General features: G+C 42.6%; 1 protein-coding gene across 1 annotated transcript; it reads right to left on the bottom strand.

The window, feature by feature from the left end:
- Window positions 1-7,854: 7,854 nt before the first annotated feature.
- xpo5 (exportin 5) lies at window positions 7,855-20,682 on the bottom strand. Its single transcript, XM_030771573.1, has 32 exons — window positions 20,530-20,682; window positions 19,961-20,082; window positions 19,750-19,822; window positions 19,506-19,643; window positions 19,121-19,303; window positions 18,932-18,958; window positions 18,600-18,785; window positions 18,120-18,196; window positions 17,614-17,713; window positions 17,437-17,520; window positions 17,212-17,337; window positions 16,996-17,086; window positions 16,459-16,587; window positions 15,700-15,815; window positions 15,217-15,372; window positions 15,062-15,103; window positions 14,101-14,190; window positions 13,615-13,814; window positions 13,323-13,422; window positions 12,941-13,122; window positions 12,738-12,838; window positions 12,503-12,599; window positions 12,215-12,351; window positions 11,762-11,859; window positions 11,430-11,476; window positions 11,091-11,194; window positions 10,888-10,947; window positions 10,573-10,670; window positions 10,328-10,435; window positions 9,428-9,565; window positions 8,759-8,923; window positions 7,855-8,525 (listed from the first exon to the last, which is right to left on the bottom strand). The coding sequence occupies exons 1-32, from the start codon at window positions 20,629-20,631 to the stop codon at window positions 8,373-8,375; spliced, it is 3,630 nt and encodes a 1,209-aa protein (XP_030627433.1). The 5' UTR covers window positions 20,632-20,682; the 3' UTR covers window positions 7,855-8,372.
- Between the last annotated feature and the right edge of the window lie 83 nt (window positions 20,683-20,765).

The following is a 20,765-nucleotide window of genomic DNA, read 5'->3' as shown; positions in this document are numbered from 1 at the left end:
TTCTCACTATTTAATGAATGTAACCTAGCAGAAGTATTTCCTCAGCATTAACAAATTACTTGACATTAAAATCAACTGTGCCTGATAAAGTATGGGCCAAAAGAATTTGTTCAGGTAAAACCTCCGTCATCACCTTATCTCCTGCATTTTTTACACGAATGATGTGTAAAATGCAATCGTAACAAATGCCGTAGCACTATGAATATTTAATCCACATTCATTAAACATATCTCTACTCAAAAAAAAAGAAGAAAAAGAAGAAAAGAAAGCCGTAAGATAGCAGGTTGATAAAAGGCTGGTGACCAAAAGCATGAATATTCAATGTGCAGGTCTGCTGAGGTAACCCTGACAAACAGTGAGATATGGCGTAACGGGCCAGATCTGTCGAACCCCCTTTCACTATTAAACACAAACGGGTTTGTAAAGCGGTAAAGTGAAGCAGACACAGGGCTTTGCCTGGACCGCGAGCAGACACTTACATTGGCGAATGTAAAAGTCAATTCTGTCTGATTTATAATTAACGCAAAAAAAAAGAAAAAAACAACGTCAAATGCTACAAAACGCTGACACACAGAGGAAGCAGCAGTTGTATTTACTGCAAAGCACAGTATTATATTTTCACCCTACTTTTCTTCAGACAGGGTAAGAGAAGAGCAGAAATGAAAGCATGTAAACACAGCACCAGTAGCAGCAGCAGCAGTAGCAAAGCCTAGAGTAGACATGCTAAAAGAGAGGGATTCCCCGCTAGTGGAGGAGAGAAGCAGAGAAAAAGGTGGAGTACCTCTTAGAGAATCTGTCTGTCTGTCAGCGTGTGCTCGCTGGGTGGGACACCTGCAGGTGGTGAGCCCGTCTGGCACTCCTCAGAAAGACTGTCGCCTGAACAAGGGGGTCCTGTTGCTGCTGTCCTGTGTGTGCGTGCATGTGTGTGTGCCCACGGGGGCAGGGAACCGCCCCCTCGGCCCTAAGACTGGTCCTCCTTCATACGGGGAGAGAGGAGGTGGGGTGACTGCAAAAACACACACACACACTCTACGATCTCTTCCCTCATCTGTCTATCCCTCCCTCTCTTTTCTCTCTCTCTCTTCCTCTCCCCACCCTCTCTAGCAGCGTCCCCCCCCCCCATATGTTAATATCAAAACAGTCTCATTACTGTGGGGGAACGACAGACATATGTTAGTGCTGGTCAGCAGTAGGCACACTGTGAGACTGTGCCTGTGTGAATCTGTGTTACTGTCTCATGCCTCAAAACACTTTAGCTGGGCAATACTACTGTCCTGGGCAGTCACTTAGAGAGCATGGGTAGGATGAGGAGAGAGAGAGAGAGAGAGAGAGAGAGAGAGAGAGAGAGAGAGAGAGAGAAGGAAAGTAGGTGGGACAGAGAGAACCAGAAAATCCTCTCGTCAGAATCAGCATCAGTTCGACATTTTCACCTCTCCTATTCCTCTTCCTCTTCTCCTTGGTCTCTCCATCAGTTTTCCCCTCAGTGCAAATCCCAGCTGATTCAGGGTCTGGCTGTCCTCATATAAGTCATTCTCTTATTCTGCTGCCTACAAGCTACACTGGCCATATTGATCCCCGCACCCCCCACCACCGCCCCCACCTTGATCCTTATTGCTAGGAAACCCCTGGTTTTAGAGTGATATTACAGACACACACACACATACACGCACACAAAATAATCAAAACAGGAAGTGGGAGATCAAACGACACAGCATTGCGCATGCACGTGTGTGTGTGTGTGTGTCTGTGTGTGTCTGTGTGTGCGTGTGTAAAGACACATTGAACACCCTGCCCTCTGTGTTCCAGAAATCACATCAATAATGCCGAAAAGTCACAATGACTCACAATAACTAAAACTGCACACTCATCAAATAGCATTTTCGGAGCAACAGAGGTAGATTACAACAGAGCGTAGAAAACACAAGACCAAAAAAAAAAAAGAGTTAAATCTAAGCATGGTAGAGACATTAGTTAGTAAGCGCTCATACAGAACAGAGTCTGGTAGAGTGTGTTCAGCAGCACTGAGATGATAATCTGTACTGTTAACTCTACAGGTATGTAGACTCAGTCCTATAATCACTGTCTGCATATACAATCACCCCTTAAAAGTCACAGTAAAGGTTCCTGTGGAGAAGCGAGTCTCCAGCCTCATAACACAGACTGACTTTACGCCACAGTCAACCCAACATCAGTCAAGCCACTCAGCTCAAGTGACTACAGACCTAGATGATCAACAAACCTCACATGCATGGAAAACAACAGGATGAGGGGGCTTGGCAGAAGCTGTTTGATGAGAAAAGGGGCGGGGCAGGGAGGGGCTGAGGGGACGAGGGTGGAAAAAAAATTGGGACTGTAAGAGGGGGGTGATTCAAAGTAGAAGGGGGATGAGGCAGAAAGGAAGGTTGGGAGGGGGGGGTAGGGGTTTGGGGATTTGGGCTGCGTACGCGATAGGCAAGTTTGCAGTCCGTGGCACGCAATGGGCTGGCAAACCAGCTTCTCGCACTCAAACAGAAGCGTTAGGACACCTGACTGCACCCCGCTAATGACAAAGCCCATGGAGGGTAAGCTGGGTAAAAAAGGCTTTGAGTGAACAACAAAAAGAGAGTGGACACAAACCCCACCATCTGTTGCCCAGGCCAAAAGATACAGGGGCAAAGCCAACAGCGGGGGTCGGGGTGGATAAGTTGGGGTTTATGTCGATAAGAGAAGCACATGGCATTCTCGTGGCTGTGTAATACTCCCAAAAGAACCATCCGAAATGACACTGCCTCCTGCACATGTCCCTCCCTAGCCCTGTTTCATCTGCAGGAGCCAGGTCATTCTCAGGCGTGTTACATTTAATGAAGACAGTGGTAGTTAGAGACACTAGGACAAAAGGCTATCATTCAGATGGCTACCATACCAGTTCCCTATAACTGGAACTCAATGAGCTGTAACTGACACACTAAGATTGTATGTTTGCTATATATGACTGCTCTGAAATTCAATAAACGGTTAGCTTGCTAATTACTCGATTTTCATGACTAAATTTAAGAAACAAAATAGGGAGAAAAACTTGATTTTATTTTGTGCAATTTCTCCAAAATTATCAAAGGAAGTATTTACACACACACACGCACGCGCACGCACGCACACACACACACACACACACACACACACACACACACACACAACTAAAAAAAAAAAAACAGCTAACAAAACGTAAAGCTCAATATTAGAGAACGATTTCGAAGATGAAGCTAAAGTCAAGTAAGTTTGGAAGTGGAAAAAAACTGGTTCAAACAGACGAATGAGCTGCCTGTCTGAGTGGGCGTGTACTGCTCCTCGGCCGTAGCGTGTCTGGAGTGACCAGAGACAAGTCAGTGGTTAGACAGTAGGAGACAGGATGGACACCTGCTGTGCGGGGAGCAGGGGGAGGAGGATGAGGAAGAGGAGGCTAAGGCAGAGGAGGAAGAGGAGGCTCAGAGTGATGGACAGAGTGCCATTATTCCGACTTCTCTCCCAAACAAAAGAGCCACAGCCCTGTGATTGTTAACGACACCGCACTGCTGGTGAAAGAGAACAAACAAACCAAACGAACAAGATTTTCTCTCCTGCTTTCCTCACCCTCTTTAATGACATACAAGAGGCATTGCGGTCAAAACAAGGTGTCAGTGAGTGGATGCGTTCAGTGAAAGGTAGCCATTTTCTCTCATAGATGATAGATGGTGTTAAGCAATGCAAGGGAGACTCTACCTTCAGTTTCTTTTTGTTATGGCAGTGTCACTGAAAGACTAAACAAAACTGTCAGTGGAATTCAAATATACTGCTCCATGGTTAAATAAAAAGTCCCCTAAAAAAAGAAACAAAAAACACAAACAAACCACAACAAAAAACAACCACAATCCTGCATAATATTATAAAAAAAAAGACAAAAAAAAGGTTTAGTGGCAGCACTGAGGTGTTGCAGTCTATCTGTGAGTCTGTGCATGAAAAATTCATGCAGTGAAGTCATGAAATGGACTGTAAGATCGAGTCAGGGTATGGAGTTCAGATAAGAATATTTAAAAGTACTGTAGTTACAAGGTTACATTGTAGTTACATTGGCATGAAATGGTATGAACTGTGTAGTTTGGTAGTTGAACAGTGAACACTGTGTTTGCTAGTTTTGAGTGAAAGGGGGTCAACTGCAGCTTCTCGTCCTGGTGAGGTAATCTGAAAAAGCCTGTAATCCTTTGTGGTAAATGCTTGGCGGCGCTGGCAGGCACGCCCCCGCTATGGCCACAGGGAGGGGAGGGGAGGGGGGGTGGCGCTTGGTGTAAAGGGCAAATGGACTTTTGATTCTTTATACCGAAACTAAACAAGCAAGGAAACTACAGCGATAATACACCCCCTTTTACAAATCAATTTAAGCAGCTGCTTTCAAAGGGCAAAATTACATAGAAAAGTGCATGGTGGTCTGTCGGGCAAAGACTAGTAAAGATACATGATGGCCCTCTTACCGGTTGTACAGTTCTGTTTATTTATTTTCTTCAATAATCTCGACCTTCCGTTACAAATATGCTATAAGATGTGTCTACATAACCTGCCACTGTACAGAAAGGCATTTGTATTAAGATGAACTGGAATATTCATTAAGCCCGTTCAGTTTGAAGGCCCACCCATTACTGAGGGAACTATTACTGCTTCTTATGCACGACACACTGAAATCGCGCCTGTGAAACTATCATTACTGCTTCTTATGGACGACACGCTGGAATAACGCCTGTAAAATGCACACCCCCCAGAAAAAACAGATCTTTAATAACATTTAAAATGTGTCCCTGCGGACAGCTCCCACAGCCCTGTCCGGGTTTAAATACACTTTGATCCTGCAGACCCCTATGCAAGCCTAACCCGAACGATACAAATCGCAATTAGCTAATCATATACACAATTCAGATATGCAAGAGAGCTGTCACGTCAGGTACCTCCACCGAGAACAATACAAAACAGGCCCGATTTCACGTACAAAACACTAGATTTCTTCACTTAGTTTCATTCAGTGTGAAGTTTTTAACTAAAATACTGGATGCAATACTGGATTTCATCAATATTTGACTTATAATTCAGATGGAAACTGTTAATAGTTGTCCATTGTGTATGAACTCTTTAACTGGAAATAATATTCATCATATCCATAACTCGTGAAAAACCCCACAAGTCTATACTTGATCATACACAGTGTTATCATTGCATCACAATAATAATTTATAACTTAAACAAATGAAAACCTGAAATTTCTGTGTTTGCAGTGTGAAGCATACGTTTTTATAAATTCGCAGCATGAAATCCCAGTTTGACCGTTCAAAACATCCAAGAAGTAACGTCATAAGAAATAAAATCGTATTATCTTTCGCGAGAAAAGTGCCCCCATTACGCCCACTCATTTTTAGAGGAAAAAGGATATTAGAAACTATGTCTCAAACAGGGGTGGAAAAGTAAAAGTAGAAGTACTCCTGCTAGAAAAAAAAAAGAACTCTAGGCAGAATTAAACTGTCAACCGTTTTTGTAAATTGTAAATGAGTGACTATTCTACTCTTAAACATTTTTTCAGAAAGGATTTTTAACCTTACTTAGAGTATTTTTATTTTAAGCAAGAGTATATTTACTCTTTCCACCTCTGGTCTTATACAGGTTTATTTGACTCCTCTGGACATGGTACTTTCGGAATTGGGCCAATCCGTTGCTGCCATGTTAAAGCCTTTAAGAACATGTAAAGTGCGTTTCCCCTGCCCTATAAAAACTTCACATACACATACATTTTTATACATACAAAAAACTAAGGCATTTACATGTATGACAAAATTAATACACTGGTTAAAGAGGCAAAAAGAGCTCTACTTTGAATAGTTCAAACTATGAATTTCGTTATACCCTAGAAAAATACTAAATCTCATATCTTGTGGTTTTTATCAATAAAAGGACTAAATGTCATGGAAGCAGACGTGTAGTGTTTGGTTTATTTTGTAAAACACATATTTTGTAAATTCAGCATTTTTACCTTTGTGGACTACATCATCAAATAAGGGCCTCCTGTAGGTCTAATCACTACATGCTACCGTAGCCGGCCGGTTTACCAGACACACCAGTTACTAATGAACGAAGAAATCCGACACTTCAGTAATAATAAACAAACCCTTCATCTTACAATGAAGATGGAGTCCATCCCATGACCACAGGCTTATTGCTGAAATTGAACATATTTGTGTCTCTTACACTGTTCATAAAATGATTTATCCACGAGTTCTAAACATAAAATATTATATTATCCTCTGCCGATGTGCTACACATCTTCATAGATTCAAATATTTGATTCTTATCTGATTACGTACATAGACATAAAAAGTGAGTGATATACACCGACACCTGGTGGTCATCAGATATAGCATAAACTCGCTACCATGTGCAGAATCACATCATCGCATTTGAGTATATCTTCAACGCCTTGCAGTTCACATCAGGATACTAACAGTTTCACGAAGAGATTTCGCATTCAGATGTTATACATCTAAACTTTATAACACCAGGGATGATAAGATATCTCCTAAATTCTTTGAAACGGAGTGGGTATTAAACACCCTTCCCAAAGGATGTAAGTCACCACGAAATCGCAATGGAATTAAAAAAAAAACGAAAAAAAAAAAAAACGGGCAACACATTCACAACAGGATGAGTTCAGCCAGAACAACGGACCGTTGCTTGAGGGAAATCGCGGCTAATTGACAGAATTGGACACTAAGCAGAATGTAACAATTATCATGTCTTTGGGACTGAATGTTCAAAGACCAAATCAATAAACTTGATAGCGCTGAGCTGCACTACGGCACGGTGGATCCTTCCTTTGAGAAGGGAGTACAGCGTGTTGAAGCCTGCTCGGGTTCTTTTGCTCACTGATGTTTAGTTTCTCGATTAATTCAGCTTAACAGATAGTTTCGCTTCCAATTAAAATTAATGCTTTAATTACAAGACTGAGGTCAGGATCAATTTATAAAGGGAGAAGAATCTACACCTGGAGCCGTCCTGTTGCCGTGTGAGTCCAAGCTCAACTTCAAAAATGTAGTTGAACGACCACCTGTGGCATTAAACATATGTAAACCCCTCATAAAAACAAAGCGCAATCAGACACAAATTTGCCTGCTGATTAGTGTGGTTTAATAGCAGTCGAGATATTCTCGAATGTATTTTAATGTCGCCTTTCACAAGCCGTATCTTTAACTTTACCTGGGTTTTGGCAGAACGAATTATGATCGTATGAGCAGTGTTTTGGTGATAGGGAACAATTTCCAAATTTTCCGAAGCAGCTATGAGACAGTACTAGTCTTGGCTTCGGAAATGACATCTATGTTTTCATTTTGGTAGGCGAATACTGACTACACCTTACAATAGGATGGATAGATGGCATCATAGATTAAAACCAAGTTTTTTTGACAAGTCCTGCTAACATAATGTTTATGTTCTGTAATGATATGGATAGACATTATTGTCACACACCTACTAACCTTTCGTCTGACCTCATTTTCACAAATTTTCTTCATTTTCACAGCTTAATTACTAAAAATTGTTTTAAGTGACCATGTCTACATTTATTTAAAAACAGCAAAATATAAACAGCACAGCAATTTTTTACATATATTTCCTCCTGTACACATAAAAACAAATTAGTGTTGAATTCACGACCTCAGTGTAATAATAGTAGTACTTGTAGTAGTAGTAATAATAATAATAATAATAATAATAACAATAATAATAATTATAATAACACGATGATGAGGGCAACATGAGAGTAATGCCCAATGACTGGGTGAGAAGAACTGAAATGGAATGTTGCGCTGGTTTTTCTCATGATGGTGGCTACACAGCTCACACAGAGGTCACACTGATGAGTCGGCATGGCAACCTCAACTACTGAGAGCTAAAGAATTCCCACGCCAACTGATCTTTCATTTCCTGCAGGTTTTTTTTCATTTCCTATCACTAATTATTTTTGTATTCGCAAACATCTGAAGATCTGAATTTGAATTCATCTCTCTTTAGACCTCTTTCTTGTGTCCCTGTAGAAAGTGTTTTGTGGCACACGACACAGTCTTTTGTTTGGCACATCCCCCGTGGCGTTTAGCCCCAGGACAGGCCACACAGTCCGGTTCTGAGCAGTACCATTTCCAGTCTAAGGATGTGCTGGTTAAGGTGTTAAGCCATCATGATCCACCTGCACTAGACTGAGGCACACACACACTCTCTTAGCACAGTGCCCCCATTTGACATGAGCAAAGTTATGATGAAGTTAGGTTGGGACTGTAGAGTCTGTGAAGCTGCCTGCTTTTGTGTGTGTGTGTGTGTGTGTTCTTTGTCTTTTAGCTGTTGTCCTGCTGTGGAGTGAAGAGTGATGCAAGACCAGTATTCTCGCACTTGTCCAGAATGTCTTTCGTGTCCGGCTTGCCCTTCTTAAAGAGGGAAGGGAGGTTTCGGATGTGGACTTCCTTTTTAAACTGCTGTCCTAGGGGTTTCTGAATAGTTAAAAAAAATAAATAAATAAAATAAAATAAATAAATAAAACATAGGAACACCTCAGGGCAGAGTAGCAGTCATATCTGTCAATCATCCATCATCACTCCAAGAAATAACTAGTCATGAATTACCAGTCTATTAACTATTATGTTACTGCATCAGCTGCACTGCTAAAATGAGAAGCAAACAATAAAGGCAGAGTGCGCCCTCTAGAGGACATGTTGTGCCTTACCCCGACTGTGCCTGCGATGAGCTTTCTGAATAGGTCCTTTCTCTTTTTATCCCCAATCTTTTGTGCTGCAGGATTAAGGATCTTCTGGTCAAACTGATCAAGTGCCTCTAACTGGATGTTGGGTATCTGAGTCATGACAGCTCGTAACTCAACATAACGAGGTCTCTTTGGAGGGAAGTTACAGAAGCGAGAAAGAAGGAAATCAGCATTAGTTACAAAACTTAAACTGGTCAGCATAAAAAAACCAAACCAAACCAAAACAAAAAAAAATGTACAACTTCCAAGTACCATGTCTACTCTTGGGGTCTTTACGACATGTCTTTTAACCCTGGTGCTGGGTCAATGACTTCTGCTCCTACTTAAGTATTATTAGCAGTGTAGACAAAAAGCAAGCGAAACAGAAAATCAACAACAAAAATCTTTAATTTGTTTTCTCTTCTCAGTTCAAGCTCTGGTTCTCAAACATGTTTTGAACACAGAAGTACTTCTAAGCATTACCACTATGACACAGAATAATAAATATTCTCAATGCAAGCGTGTTTGCGAGGTTTTCCTTTTGAGCCTTCAAACGTTGGGTCATGATAAAGAGTGTGTGGCACACTCTTCTGTACCTGGTGTTTCTGACTTGGTGTGTGTGTGTGTGTGTATGTGTGTCAGGTTCTCACTCACCAAGGCCTCGTAGATAAGAAAGGCAAGCTGGGTCAGGGCCGCGTTGCACCCTTCGTGCTGCCCGTGCATCTGTAGACCCTTCAGCACACTGGTGTACAGCCACGTCACTGCCTCAGGGAGCAGGCTACCCCCGACCACCTGCACAAATGAGATGGGTGGGGGTGAGAAGAGCATTTTGGGAAGAGTTGTAGCATACAGACAGAAAGAATATACTTCAAGTAAAGACTGAGAAGATCACAGCTGTGAGGGGAGAGGGTGACCAAAGCATGAAGAGAATTCTTTAACTGAATTGTTAATTTCACTGTGGATTACTCTGTTCTACATCTGTACACAAAAAACAAATCAGTGTTGAATTCAAGATCTCAATGTAATAGTAGTAGTACTTGTGATAGTAATAATAATAATAATGATGATGATGATGGCAACAGGAGAGTAATCCCCAATGATTAAAAATCAAGTAGATTTTTAACAATTAAAAAGTATTCACTGTTGTCAAGAGAAGTAGAAATTGCCACCTCATCTGAAAATTGGAGTGTCCAAGAGTGCTGTCTTATACTTTAAAGTTTCGGCTCAATACACCTGAAGACAAATTCTGAGTTTCAAAATATTGAATGTTTTCAATTATTAATGTAAATATCAGTGTATTTTGTGTACCCATGTTGGCTCAGGGGAGCGGTTCAGTGTATGATCATTAGATGCACAACTCTGAGCTACTCACAGTATCAGAGATAAGGCTAGAGGGGTATCTATGGAGTGGGCCTACAGGCAGATTTAGGGCCAGTTTGTGAACAAAGTCTAGTCCAGGGAAACTCTCTTATTTTGAATTGAAAATGATCTCCATTCAGTACATGAATATGTTCAGTGCTCCGGTCTGAGAAAGCAGCATTTGAAGGTACTAACTTGTCTTAGTAAGGTCCAGCAGACCAGGGAGGCTGTTCTCTGGCAGATGCTGGTGTCTTTCCAGGACAAGCCGTTAAATGAGATGGTGAGAAGGGTCATATAAATGTCCTGTAAGGTAAAGAAAACATTAGAAATTGCGCAGAAAACATTAAAATGGCGTTTAAATGCTCCCAAAGGCTGCAGAATAAAAGAGCCGTCATCTCCACACAAACAGGCACTGGCCTACAACGCTGTGTTCACATCACCTCATGTTTGAGTAGGCTCTTTCCTAGCTCTGTAAGCTCCTCTGAAGAGTAAGAGGGAGTGACTCCCTGCGAAGAGTCAGTCATCATTTCTCCGTCTCCTGTAAAGACCACACCATCAGACATGATCCCTATCATCCACAGACCAACTGGACCAGAACACAAGTACCACTGACAGACTGAAAATGTTATGTTAATGCAAGCTATATGTGAACACAGATTAGCTCAGTGAAATGATGCTTAATGAAAACAGTGAGAGATGTGAGAGTGGGTTAGATGACACGACAGCACAATCAGATGTTGGTTTCATACACTCACCATCAATCTCCTCTTTATTGGCTGCAGGCTCTGGCACCTTTTTCACAATACATGTCACAGCTATTTAAAAAGAAAAAAAAAAGGCAAAGACAATTCACAACTTGTACATTTAAGATCTTCTGAGAGTGCATCATTCCCAGACAAAACAGGATCATTCAGAGTTAAACCAGCAGGAGTCATGTCGAGTGTTCGGAGGGACGTACTGAGCAAATCCAGGACCTCACGTGTCACCAGACGCACCATCTGCTCCTCCAGCATCTCCTGAGTCACCTGGTTCTCCTCACAAGTCTCCTCCTCTTCTGATCCACTAGACATGTCCGCGCACGCACACACACACACACACACACACACACACACGTGTACACACACACACGCAGACAGCCAGAAAGCGTGTTATTCCCTAATACGGATTCTAAAAATATTAGTCGCACACGAAAAAAAGACAGAATGACGTAAGTAGAGTCAGATGAGCTCACACACACACACACACACACACACACACACACACACACACACAGTGTTTAGCTTCTGATGGCTCTTACCACAGACTACTCCTCTGGTTAATGATCTGCCACTTAACGTTCAGTCTCTGAACCAAGACAGAAAAATAACTGTCAGAATCACAAACTGCCAATCATAATGTCAGCATTTGACTAAAGTCTCATAAAACATTCATGTTACATCCCCCCATTGGCACGGCTGCTTAAACAGGTTTGTGTATTTAAATAAAGAAGCTTAAATTTTGCTTTGCGGGTGCTTGGCTGTCAGGAGACACATGTAAGCACATTACATACTCTGCTCTTAAAGAAATGCACAGAGAAGTGCTCTCAAAGCCTTGGGGTTTGTAAGTGAGGTGATAAACGGGAGAGTTTACCTGCAGAATGTAGGCAAACAGAGGCCCCAGGAGGGGACAGAGCAGGCTGTCGTAGTATTCCGGTGGACAGTACAGAACCAGCTGTTTCATGAACACTCGTAAACACTGGTGTGTTAAGGTAAACCAATGTGATGTGATGTTCAGTCACACATAATCACAAACAGCTGAGGACCCACCCATAGCTTTCCCATGAGAAAAAAAAAACAAAAAACACAGCCAGTTCCTTAATGGCTACATGCTTGCCGTGTATTTACCTCAATTTGGAAGTCACTTTGGATAAAAGTCTCTGCTAAACAAATAAATGTAAATATAAATAACAACAAGGATCAGAGCAGAATAACAATGCTATGAGGTAACAGCTCTGACTTTGATGAACGACAAAATTACATGTTTCATAAACGTAATGGTTGACTGTCTTGCTGTAGATGGAGGGTGGTCTGTGCTGAAGGATATGGAGCATGGGGCGGAGTCTGTGGTCAGGGACACTGTCCAGGTGGATGAGGGCAGAACCAACCAGCTGCTCCGCCAAACCCTCTATGGTGTAGAAGTCCTGCATCAGGGAGGGCCCAGCCTGTCCAAGCATATGGAAACTAGACCAGAGGAGACAGCATACAAAGCGAAAAACAGGCATGAGAGTTACAGAGTTTCGTAGACGAATGACTGTATAAAAATGGCGAAATGACTAAAACAGACTAAACTGAAAAGGCAAGATGGACTAAACTGACATATAGTGAGTCTCACCAGTTATCATAGAGAGCACAGAAGAAACCCTGCATCCGCTCCAGTGTGGTTTTATAAACAGGGGCGTCGTATATGTCCAGCACAGGCTGGGGCAGACCTGCAGGAAACAGGATCAAAGATATTTCACACAGACACTCACAGTCTGAGCTCATTTTTACAGTGAAGGGTGGTTTGTGACTCGTTATCATACATAATCCCTGTTTGAATAAAGTTTGAATAGGGCAGGAGAGCTCACCCAGGACCAGATTTTTCTCCACATCCATCAAGTCGTACGCCCTGGTGAAGGTCTCGCTGAGTCGAGCCATGTTCTCCGGCAGGAACAGGGTGTTCTGAGTCCTGTAACCACAGACCTACAAATGAACTTTTGTGGTTGATGTCTCAGTACAAATATTAGCCTGTCTGAAACATTAATAGCGTCAGTAGCATAACTTCACCCACCTTATCACAGCTAACAGGTTGGGGAGCATGGCCAGAACCTGTGAGGCACAGGGGTTCCTGAAGATGGGGGTTCCTGTCGGGGTGTAACCCACCACAAAGCCTCCTGCCTTGGCCTCCTCCAGATCCGCTGGCCAGCGCGCTCGCTTCACCACGCCCATTATAGTATACACACAAAAACTGATCTAAAATGACAAAACCACATACGGCCAAGTAAACGCTCTGATCAATAGTTAACAAGCTTTTAGCAGTCAAAGCGGCCATTTACAAGCCATTCATGACATGTCCTGTGTATCAATCCGGTCACTTCACAGAACTGAACACAGAACCAGAAGGATGGACAAGTCTATCCGGTTGAATGCTGCCGGGGATAAGGTGAATTTACCCGTGATCTGTTGATGCCAAACTGGTCCTCTGTGGCCGAGTCATCCATCACTTGATCAGCGCCAACATACGTCAGGAAAGCGACAGGATCCCACAGAACACTGTCAGCCAAGCAATACATCAGTCAGTCACTCAATCAGAACACCAGACTTCAAACCACATTCCCTTTTAGGCACAAATTCATACTTCATTAAAAAAGAATTATAAGGACAGAGAAAAGTAGGGCTTCTTTGTCAGTCACACAAAGGCAGAATCAGAGAGTATTAACGGGTCAGTCCTGTAAGTCCACGTACTTTCTGATCTCCTCAGACAGCCAGCGTGCGGACACAGGGGCCAGGAGCTCCTCCAGAAAGGCCTTCTGCTTGTTAAAGTCCTTAAACTGGTTACTGATGAGGACCAGAGCTTCCATCAGAGCACACTTCTCCATCTGAGTCAGCAGCAGCTCGTTGGAGAACAGCTTCTTCACGTGGTCGTAGAACATGTCGAAATACGGCTACAGAACAAGCAAACACGCACTGTTATAACCTTAACTCTATCAAAATAAACCTGAAGAGTATGTTGAAGCCTAAATTATGATGCGTGCTTTATCAAGCCCAGTGGGGTCTGTAGTGGCATGATGGTAAGGGAACTGGCCTAGTTAAGAGCCCTGTGTGAGAGGGCCAGCTCAATGGACCGAACAGCAATCAGAAAAATTTAATTCAGAAATGAAGTAAGCTACATATGGCATGAGTAAGTACACTGGGGGGAAAAAAGCCCTCTTGAACAGTGGTGTAAAATACCAGGATGAACTGTGAGTAATCTCGACACATCTTGATGATGGAAGAGCAGGCGTGTCGTCGGACGTTTTTTACCGCCCTTGTCCTCGGTGCCTGGAAACACATTTTAGATTGACATTTAAACACAGTCCTTAGTCCTAGTACAGTACAGAACAGAAACTCTGTGAATCTGTGTAATTAAAAAGTCATACATATATAATGATAAAATGGTGCTCTACAGTGGATGAATAAAACACCAAACAATATACACATATCTAGCAGCTAAGAGAGCACTGGGCTACCGTGTGTCTTGATGACAGCTTTGGTCGTACTCATGTCTAGTGGGATATCGGACCATTTCTAAGGTAGGAAAGGACTCAGCACAACCACTGTATGGCACTGGCTTTCTTGGATTTTCTCCTAACATATACCCAATGTAAATGTAGTGGGGGGAAAAAACATGATAGGCACCACTGAGAAGTCCAGATTTCTGGTCCTTTATACCAAATTATGCATGTTTTCCCACTGGCCAAGGATACAAGCTGTTTCTAAGTGGCATCTCTACCATTAGTACCAGACTGGTGAGGCTGACACCATGCAGGTTTTTACTGAAACTGGGTCAAAAAGATGACTTTCTGTGATCGTTTTTGACACTGTCATTTTGGCCTTTATGGTTTGGAGTCAATCCAGCTCTGTGTGTGAGCTTAGACTTCAAGAGCTTCTGTGACCCACACACCTGCAGATCTGGCACTGATTCATTTGGTCTCTTTTTAACTCTGTTAGAAATCTCACGTTACTGGAAAAAAAACCCCTCAAATATTAAAGTACTCAACATCACAGTTGTAATCTACTGATTGTGTCTTGGCTCGTGTAGCTGCCTTTTTGTAATTGTGATACTCGGGTATTTCAGTCATTGTGTCTTGTTTTCAGAGCTGGTGTTGCCATGATTTTGTGGCCGTGCTGGAGATCATTCAGTAAATCTTACCTTACTTTCCTCTATCACTTCAAATGTGATGGCGGCAAACAGCTGAAAGTGTAACAGACTTCATTAACATGTGATCTATGAAAACTCGAAATGAAGGCTAAAACGGTCTCGCAGTGGTAATAAGGGAAATAATCAAAGTTTAACGAGATTCTGACCTTGTAGAAGACCTGGGGCAGGAAGTGAGGTCTGTGTGTGACAAAGGGGAAGAGGGCAGAAACGTTGGAGAGGACACAGGACAAGATGAGTGGGTCTCGGGTCTCGTAGTTCAAAACAGTTTGGAGCAGCTCAATGCCCTGTTCAATGGGCAATTTCTGAAGGAGAAGAAGGAGAAATGAAAGATTCAATGCCCGTCACCCCTTGAGACACACTGCTCATGCGTTCATAATTCTATGAGCGAATAATGATCCTATAAGTTTCCATATATGGCAGGTAAACTGAGAATATTCATTTACAGTTGTCTATATTTTTTATAAATGCCCAAAGCACTGTCTTTCTTTTATGTCTTACATGGAAAGATAAATGGTAAAACATTACAGACTTGTGGAGAACTGATCTTTAATTCTTGTGTATCTGTGACCAGCCCAAATAGTTCATTTAGGAATCCATTGTTACCCAAAACATTTAGCATTCACACATACATCTGTCTCCAGGACTTTGAAGAGCTGGCCCACTACAGTCTCATTAAAGAATGTCATAGCATCCCACTGCAGTACGGAGGGAGACAGGATAGAACACAGGCCCTCCACTGTCTTCGCTGATAGGGAAAGACAGAGACAGGGAGGAAAGGGGAGGGATGAATGTTAGAAACTTACATTAGAAATTCACAGAACATTTGTTACGGATGAGGAAAAAGCCACATGGCACAGCTATGCAGCTATATTATACCTACATTACATTACACCAAAATTCACATCTAAAACAAAGGGAGGCCTGACTGTTTCTCAGACAAGGAAAGAGCATGCAACTGGAGTTTCACTTTTTGTCTAAAGTGAAACTCCAGTTACATACTAGTGGTAAAGACAACACCAACGGGGGCTTTCTACGGTGGAAACCCTTGTGCAGTCATGCAGAACCATACTTCCTTAGCGGACTTGGCTGGGACCTTCCCTTGACTACAGCTGTGTTCACAGAGCATGCTCTAATGAACCTCCTCAAAGCCACAGAGATCCAATCAGACGTTTTCAAAAACCTCTCCCCTCCACCAGAATAATGTCACCTCTGCACTCACCTCTTTAAAAAAGTTTCACTACGATGGATTACTGCCCACTACCTTATGACCAATCAATAGACTTTCAAAACAATGGCCGCTGTCTCTCTAAAAGGTTATGTCTGAATTCAGAACCTCTGCTTTGACTCCCTTTTAACAGTGAACGGCATTGGACGTGTAACCTACTCACATGTGGCGTTCCCAGGGTCTATGGGTGTGTTAATCTGATACTGGAGCCATTCAGCGGCGAGCTGGAAAGCCTCCTGAGGGGCAATCCGACAGGCATTACGCACCACCTCTCCCTGCTGAGCTCTGAAAGCTGTGTGTAAACACACACACATACATACACACACACACAAGGCAAACACACACACGGTTAATGCTTCAGTCTTTTAAATAACACCTCCTCAGAGTGAAGATCTGTGTGTAATTTAAGAGATGCGACTTCTAGCCCATGTCCCAAACCCCACTGGACACTCTTTGTCTTTCAATCTTTCTCTGGATCTTTGCCTTCTTTACCATAAATATAAACCAACTGGACTAGGCTGAAAGCACTGAGACCACAGACAGCACCTCTGAAATTCTATTAGTGTTATTTGGTCTAACTTTGGCCAGTCAGCTTCATATGTGTTAATAAACAGGTATGAGAAATGGAAACACTTTAAACATATAGTTCACCATAGTCTACAACACACATATCTGACAGGAGGGAAGAAAAGAGGCTTACGGTTGAAGAAGGAGTTAAAATCCTCATCACTATCAAAGTCTACACGTGAGTATTCACAGCTTGGACTGTCACTCTTGGAGGGAAACCCAGTCTTTTAAAATGCAAAACAAACAAACAAACAAAAAAGAGATGACATATGATTTAATAAATACAGCCAAAATACATGAATTACTAGTGCAGTGAGGGGTTTTTGGGTGGGGGGCGGGTTGGGGCTACCTTCACAAGGTTGGTCATAGTAGCCTTCATAAACTTCACAGTCATCTGGGCGACGGCTGGATCTTTTGACAAAACTTCATGTCTGAACAAACTTGCCCATGTCATTTGGGTGGAAGACCTTAGAAACTGCAGCAGCCATAACGACAGAGAAAACAGTAAATTCTAGATGACACAGCAGATCATAAAAGGGGTGTGGAGGGGGGGGGCGGGGGTGATGTGTTGTACCTGACTGGGGTGTGTGGTGAAGGCTAGGAATGCTTCCATGAATTTATTCAGGTTACTGGGCACCTCCACTTCCACTTGAGAACCCTTCAGTGCAAAACAATACCCTTCATTAAAAATTTTTACATTTTACTTTATTTCAGAACTGTAAATATATTAGTTAAAATGAGACAAACGCACCACAAGGGAGCACAGTTGACTGCCAAGGGCACAAAGCACTTGGCAAAGTCTCTTTAAGAAGGTGTAGTTTCTCTCCACGATTGCCACGCCGTCTCCCGCCCTGTGTTGGGTACAGCAGGAACAGTATTGCAGCATTATTGCAATCAGTCACTCACACAACAGAGAAGAACTTTACCGGGTAAAACCACTCGTAAACCATACCATATGATTTTAAATGCTCTTTGACATGAAAGAGAAGAAAATGTGTGGTCATCTTTATTTCCCGGTGCAAACTGTAGGTGTACTCACTGTGATGAGGTGAAGGAGTTGCATATGGCTGCCCCATCTGCAGACCTGGATCCCAGAGAAACCGTGAGAACGCTTTAGTTTTTAAAGACACATGCATGACGGAAAGACTAGAGCACTGATCCATCCAATCAGCTAAAGCAGACAAATCCAACTCATCTCCAGTACTTCAGTCAGAAGAATAAAGGAAGCTGGTGTGATGGGGCAGGTTTGTTACTCACTGGGCTGCTGAGAGGATGTAGTGCATGGCCACGTCATCAAACAACACCATGAACGGCTTCCGATCCTCCAGCTTTCCCTGTGGAAACACCCACGCAGCACGATGACATGGTAAGACCCTTCATCACCGAAGAGTACCATGCATACTCCCACATACAGCCCAAATGCCTTCTCACTGACTATCATTATTTAAAGCATGTGACACAGGCCAGGCACAATACTAATATGTAACACTACTTTTAATTTCCACATTCCAAGTCATTTTTACGAAGCATGAAGTTGCATGACCAGGGAGGGGTTTAGAAGGCCACTCCAACTAATATCATATAATGGCTATACAAAAAAGTCTCTCATTAATAATGTTTACCAGATTCTGTAGAAAACACTTAGCGTTACTTAGACGTCCGTGTGAAGGCATGGGGGCAGGAAGTTGGCAGTGCAGTGTGAGTCCCAGAGGAGCAGGCTGTAAATATGGCACTCACCTTCCTGCTGATGGCGATCAGAAGGCACTCGGCCGCCTCCAGCTGGAGCTGCGTCTCACTCATGAGCAGACACAGGATCTCCAGCAGGCGACAGTTATCGTTAGTGATGTGACTCAGTGCCACCCAGTCTATGTAACCCGCTAGGGTGTTCAGAGTGGCCACGCCCACCCGACAATGGGCTTTAGCCTGAGAGTGACAGGGAAGGAGAAAGAGGCTTTGATCGTTGATTATATTTGGGATCAACATAAGTAAGACGTCATCAAAAACTAAATAACTTTACACTTAGAACTCTGAACTCAAATTTATAATGTTTTTGAATGATTCAGACTCACCTCTAATTCTTGACCAGCAATTCTTTTCTGAGGAATGACAACAATAAACAAAGGAAAAAAACAACTAAATTTAAATCATAAATATATCTCTCTTTAATATCTTCAGCTTTTAAAAATGGGCACAACAAAATAATGACAAAAATTCTTCCTTAGCCAAATGTAACATTCCTGGCTTTAGAGCAGACTAACCAGTCTCCGATACTCGTCCACGTGCAGCTGTAAGATGGTAAGCAGGAAACTGAAGATGCTGTCCATGTTCTGGGTGAGCGTCTGCTGAATGTCTCGCCGTCTCTGGGAGGGAAGCGTCTGAAACGTGATGACGTCTTCCGCCAGTCGTAACAGGATCAGCATCACCAGCTCTGTCTGGGCTTCCTGTGTTTGAAACTTTCAAGTCAAACAACAGATCCCAACAAACCCATGTCTTACCTGATTAAAGTTGCAGAATGGAAACAACAGCAAACAAAAACAACATTAATATTAATAATAATAATAGTAATGATGATGATGACGAATGTGGTGCATGAATTGGGCAGTGTTGTAGACTGAGCTGAGCATTGGAAAATGTGTCACACACCCCTAGTGTTGTGAGTGCTTCCATCTCTTTGAGCATATCTGGCCAGTGCTGTGGCCACTCTCTCTTAATCATTTCCACCACTATCCGTGACAGGACGTCTTTGATATGAGTCTCCTCCTCCAAAATGGGGTGTGTACCCTGAAAAAATAAAGAGAGAACTTAAATTCAGTATCTTAGAACATCTTAACAGTGAGTGTAGATGTACTGAACCACACAGTGGTGTACAATGTATTATTTCACTTACGTTTGATAACAATCCCATTGCGCAGTTTTTTAAGTGAATTTTCTCCTGCTGTGGCATTTCGTTCCATTGAAACCTGTTCCAAGAAACATGGGGGTCCATTAATAAAAATGGACAGCCATACGCTACAGTTTCACATGAACATACGCACACAATAAATAAATAAATTTAAAAACAACAACAACAACAAAAAAAACAAAGCGGTTGTTCTCACTTGATGACATGCTCCAGTATCTGGAGACCAAAATGTCTCACCACTGCTGGCTGTGACTTCTCTGCTAACTGAAGGCCACAAGGAACACAGTAGGGACATTTCTCCTTGAATTCTTCACAAAACTGAAAGAGAGAGCGATAGCTTATTTTGTTATTTTCTAAAACATAAAGAATCGGGAACAGCATTTCACTGATAGCAATCTAAAAAACGAGTGGTCTACATGTCCTGCATTAGGTCCGGCATACAGCGGAGTACGCTGATGATACATGCTATTACAATAACTAATGAACTACACATGGAGACACACAGAATATCAGCTTGCCATGCAGTGGTTAGGGAGAACTGAGAGGAATAAACAGCATCTAGCGGCACAGCTAGCTTTAAACTGTCCCTACCCCATTTGCCAAATCATCGTCTACCTTAGCGTAGTTTATTGCTTGACGACTTTTTCACGTCCGCTCTCACACGTTTTTCAGGACTAGACACAATATTTAGACAGCTTGCAGAATATGTACCCATATGCTATTCACTTAGCAACCCGGTTAGCTTTCTGCTACATTACAATGTACCTTTAGGGCCTCCAGGCGATATCGTTGGCTAGATTCTGCGTCCATCATTACATTTACAGCTTTAATGAGCAGTTCGCACATTGCAGCGACCTCTTCACCCATTGTTTCGACGACACTTCTTTCAGAGTAGAAGCACACAGCGGTACTGAACTATGCAAAACACTTGCGGAATAAGGAGCTGCACGCGCTTAGAGAATTCTACTTTACAGCATGTACACACGCGCAACGTGCTAGGC

The sequence above is a fragment of the Chanos chanos genome, chromosome 4 (genome assembly GCF_902362185.1).
Source record: "Chanos chanos chromosome 4, fChaCha1.1, whole genome shotgun sequence".
NCBI classification, from domain to species: domain Eukaryota; kingdom Metazoa; phylum Chordata; class Actinopteri; order Gonorynchiformes; family Chanidae; genus Chanos; species Chanos chanos.
This window is presented reverse-complemented; position numbering and strand designations above follow the sequence as displayed.